Source organism: Lycium barbarum, chromosome 2 (assembly GCF_019175385.1).
Source record: "Lycium barbarum isolate Lr01 chromosome 2, ASM1917538v2, whole genome shotgun sequence".
NCBI lineage: Eukaryota > Viridiplantae > Streptophyta > Magnoliopsida > Solanales > Solanaceae > Lycium > Lycium barbarum.
This window is the reverse complement of record NC_083338.1, coordinates 47,715,318-47,719,180: the sequence shown is the minus strand read 5'-3', so window position 1 is coordinate 47,719,180 and position 3,863 is coordinate 47,715,318. Positions and strand designations below refer to the sequence as shown.

At 43.1% G+C, this 3,863-nt stretch overlaps 1 protein-coding gene across 1 annotated transcript; it reads right to left on the bottom strand.

Moving 5' to 3' along the window:
- Positions 1-359: 359 nt before the first annotated feature.
- LOC132628548 (uncharacterized) lies at positions 360-2,778 on the bottom strand. Its single transcript, XM_060344324.1, has 4 exons — positions 2,057-2,778; positions 1,913-1,992; positions 1,296-1,816; positions 360-959 (listed from the first exon to the last, which is right to left on the bottom strand). Exons 1-4 carry the CDS (start codon positions 2,776-2,778, stop codon positions 360-362), a joined length of 1,923 nt encoding a protein of 640 aa, XP_060200307.1.
- Between the last annotated feature and the right edge of the window lie 1,085 nt (positions 2,779-3,863).

Genomic DNA, 3,863 nt, shown 5'->3' with positions numbered 1-3,863 from the left:
GAATTTCAATGAAAGGATGCTTGTATATATGATCTACATGTGCATGGTCAGGCGGAGTTCACTTTATCATACTTCACTTGAACAACACATAGAATGATGTATTTTTTTAGCTCATGAGACTGAGCCTAGAATAAAACTCTAAGCGGCCTACGTACCTCGATGAAGAGGATCAAGTCATTCCGTAGTTCAGAAAAAATGAGTTTTTTTTTTTGTGTGTGTGTCCTAACTTTTGCCTAGGCCGTCTCTTGCGAGATTTTCAACCTAGCGGACATTTTCTTGGGCCGTGCACAGTTTATACTCTTGCGGGCCAGGAGTTGGCATGCAGTTTATGCTCGTGCCTTAAGGAGCGTCATCTTATTTTAAGGATAGTACTTCTTCAGGAACTTTGCGTTGATAGGACCGATCCTCAGGCCATCCGCATCAACAAGCTTGTAAGCGCCACTTGAATATGCTTCTTGTACGACATATGGTCCATCCCATTTTGAGGTGAATTTGCCCCCAGACTTATGGGAAACGATAATGGGTCTTCTTACTGCAAGGACTTGATCTCCTAATTGGAAGGAACTCAAGCGAACCTTTTTGTTGAAGGCACGAGATAGACGAGCTTGATAACATTCAAGATTTTGTTGAGCCTCTAACCTTTTCTCATCAAGTGCTTCTAACTCTGCAAGATGCAACCGAGCATTTTCCTCTTCGGTGAGCCCTTCTTGAATAGCAAGTCGTAAAGAAGGTATTTGGCGCTCAAGTGGTAGGACTGCTTCAACTCCATAAGCAAGCGAGTATGGGGTTGCTTGCGTTGGCGTGCGGTAAGTTGTCCTATATGCCCACAAGGCTTCTTCCATTCGTTCATGCCAATCCCTTTTGGACTTGGAGACAACCTTCTTCAACAAGTTACACAAAGTCTTATTGAAAGCTTCAGCTAAACCGTTGGCGGCAGCATGATACATAGAAGATTTACGCTGCTTGAAGCCGAAGAGATCACAAATCTTGTTCATCAATTTGTTATCAAATGGCTTGCCATTGTCCGTTATTATGTAACGAGGAATGCCGAAGCGGTAGATGATGTTTACTCGGATGAAGTTCGCAACATTCTCCTTCTTCACTTCTTTAAGAGCGACAGCTTCGGCCCATTTTGAGAAGTAATCAGTTGCAGCCAAGATGTACAAATGTCCACCAGAAGATTTCGGCAACGGACCAACGACATCCAACCCCGAAGCTTCAAATGGCCAAGATGCGATGGTCGGGCGTAATGCTTCGGGCGGCTGATGTATAAAATTCGCATGAAAATGACAAGCCTTGCATCTTCGAGCATAGTCCAAGCAATCTTTCACCATCGTTGGCCAATAATATCCCATCCTTTTTATGTGGAAGTGGAGCTTTGGTCCAGATTGATGCGATCCACATACTCCTGAATGTGCTTCTTGCAAAGCTTGGACTGCTTCATCCTCCCCCAAACATCGCAAGAGTATCCCCTCAAAAGATCTTCTATATAAGGTATCCTTGTAGTAAAGGAATCGAGGTGCACGACGACGAATCTCAGTTCTTCTTCTTGAGTCTTCTGGCAGTATCCTATAACTTAAGTAGTCAATGATGGGTTGTCGCCAGTCTTCCTTTGCAGCTTCAGAAACAGCTACGAGATGCTCAAGCTCACTTTCCGCGCCTTCATCCTCATTTGACGGAGGTACTACCCATTTTTGACAGATAGTCACTTGTGTTTGATCTGGCAGAGTAAGCGCTGAAGCTAGAGCAGCTAAATCATCGACTTTCTTATTTTCTCTCCTAGGAACATGCTGAAGAGTCACATCACCAAGCCATCCTATCAATTTCTGAGCATAACCATGATAGGGGAGTAATTCAGGCTTCTTGACTTAGTAGCTTCCCAAGAGTTGATTGATCACTAACTGAGAGTCACCAAAGACTTGCAACTGCAACTGCTTCATGTCGACGGCCATTTCAAGTCCAAGTATTAGTGCTTGATATTCAGCAACGTTGCTGGAGCAACGTTGTGTCAAAGTAAAGGAGTATGGTAGAACTTCTCCCTGCGGGAGTAACAAACACCATACCAGCACCAGCTCCATCACGTTGTGCAGCACCATCAAAGTACATTTTCCACAGAGACTGAATTTCAACGACCATTTCATCTTCATCGGGAAGTTCATCAGTTAGCTCCCAGTCATCAGGTATCGGGTGATCTGCTAGGAAGTCTGCCAATGCCTGTCCTTTTACAGCCTTTTGAGGGATGTATGTAATCTCAAATTGTTGAAACTGGAGGTACCACCTTGCCAGTCGATCACTGAGGACTGGTTTTGACATCACAAACTTGATGGGATTTGCTCTGGAAATGAGGTTAACACTATGAGCTTGAAAGTAGTGCTTCAGCTTTTGAATCCAGAAGACTAGAGCCAAACACAACTTTTCAATTGGTGCGTAATTCAGCTCATTAGGTGTCATCATTCTGCTCAAGTAGTAAAGAGAATTTTCTTTCCCTTCGCTATTCTCTTGGGCCAACAACGCTCCAACCGACCTTTCTTGTGCTGAAATGTACAGTATCAATGGTTTTCCAGGTACAGGGGCTACTAGAACTGGAGGCTTCATTAAATATGACTTGATATTCTCGAAGGCATTAGTATATGCTTCGTCCCACTTGAAAGGGGCGCCTTTCTTCATGAGACGACTGAATGGTTGACACCTCCCAGCTAAATTCGAAATGAATCTCCTAATATAAGCTAGCTTCCCTTGCAGTCTTTTTAACTCATGAATATTCCGAGGCTCGGGCATTTTCAGAATCGCATCAACTTTGGCTTGATCAATTTTGATTCCTCGATGTCGAACAATGAAACCAAGGAATTTTCCAGAAGTAACTCCAAAGGCAAATTTCAATGGATTCATTCGAAGTTGATATCTCCGGAGTCGCTCGAACACCATTCTCAGGTCTTGCAAGTGGTCGCTCCTCTTTCTTGATTTTACCACCAAGTCATCCACATAACATTCAACATTTTTGTGGAGCAAATCATCAAAGATATTCTGCATAGCCCTTTGATATGTTGCACCAGCATTTTTTAAACCAAAAGGCATCACTTTGTAACAATAAATACCCTTGGGTGTACGAAATGCAGTAAGCTCTTCATCTTTTGGTGCCATCCGAATTTGGTTATAGCCGGATGAACCATCCATGAAAGACATCGCCTCGTAACCAGTGGTAGAATCAATCATCAATTCTGGAATGGGAAGCGGGAAATCATCTTTAGGGCATGCGTTGTTAAGATCCCTGAAGTCAACACAAACTCGAATTTGGCCAGTCTTCTTTTTTACGGGAACGATACTCGAAATCCATGTAGGATATTTAACTTCACGAATAAAGCCAGCTTCAATGAGTTTGTTGACTTCATTTTCGATTGAAGGAACCAAATCTGGTCTGAAATGCCATTGGGCCTGCTTAACAGGACGGGCACCATTCTTGACCGCCAGATGATGAACTGCTACTTTGGGATCTAATCCAGGCATCTCTTTATAACTCCAAGCAAAAACATCCCTATATTCTTTGAGTATTTCCATGTAAGTGTCTTCTTCATCACCTGTTAGAAAAACACTTAGGTAGGTGGGCCTTGGGTCTTCATCAGTACCAAGATTAACTTCTTTCAAAGAGTCTACTGTGGTCTTCACCCCTTCTTCAAGTTCTGGAAGAGTATCTCTGGCATCTTCATCCTCTCGAGGATCTCCATCATTGAAAGATATGTGGTAACACGAGGAAATGTCCTCCAACTTCTCGGCAACCTCTATCTGAAATGAAGTATCTTGATCACTTTGTGCGGTAATATAATATGAAGAACCTATACTCTCCTCATCTTTGTCACGCTCCTTGG

What these genes read in the sequence shown, in the direction of transcription:
- LOC132628548 (XM_060344324.1), bottom strand. Translation starts at nt 2,778, where the DNA reads ATGCCCGAGCCTCGGAATATTCATGAGTTAAAAAGACTGCAAGGGAAG. An exon ending in GGAGCTGGTGCTGGTATGGT is followed by an intron (nt 1,993 to 2,056) that starts GTTTGTTACTCC and finishes ACGTTGCTCCAG; the next exon opens with CAACGTTGCTGAATATCAAG. An exon ending in ACTATGCTCGAAGATGCAAG is followed by an intron (nt 960 to 1,295) that starts GCTTGTCATTTT and finishes GGCTTCAAGCAG; the next exon opens with CGTAAATCTTCTATGTATCA.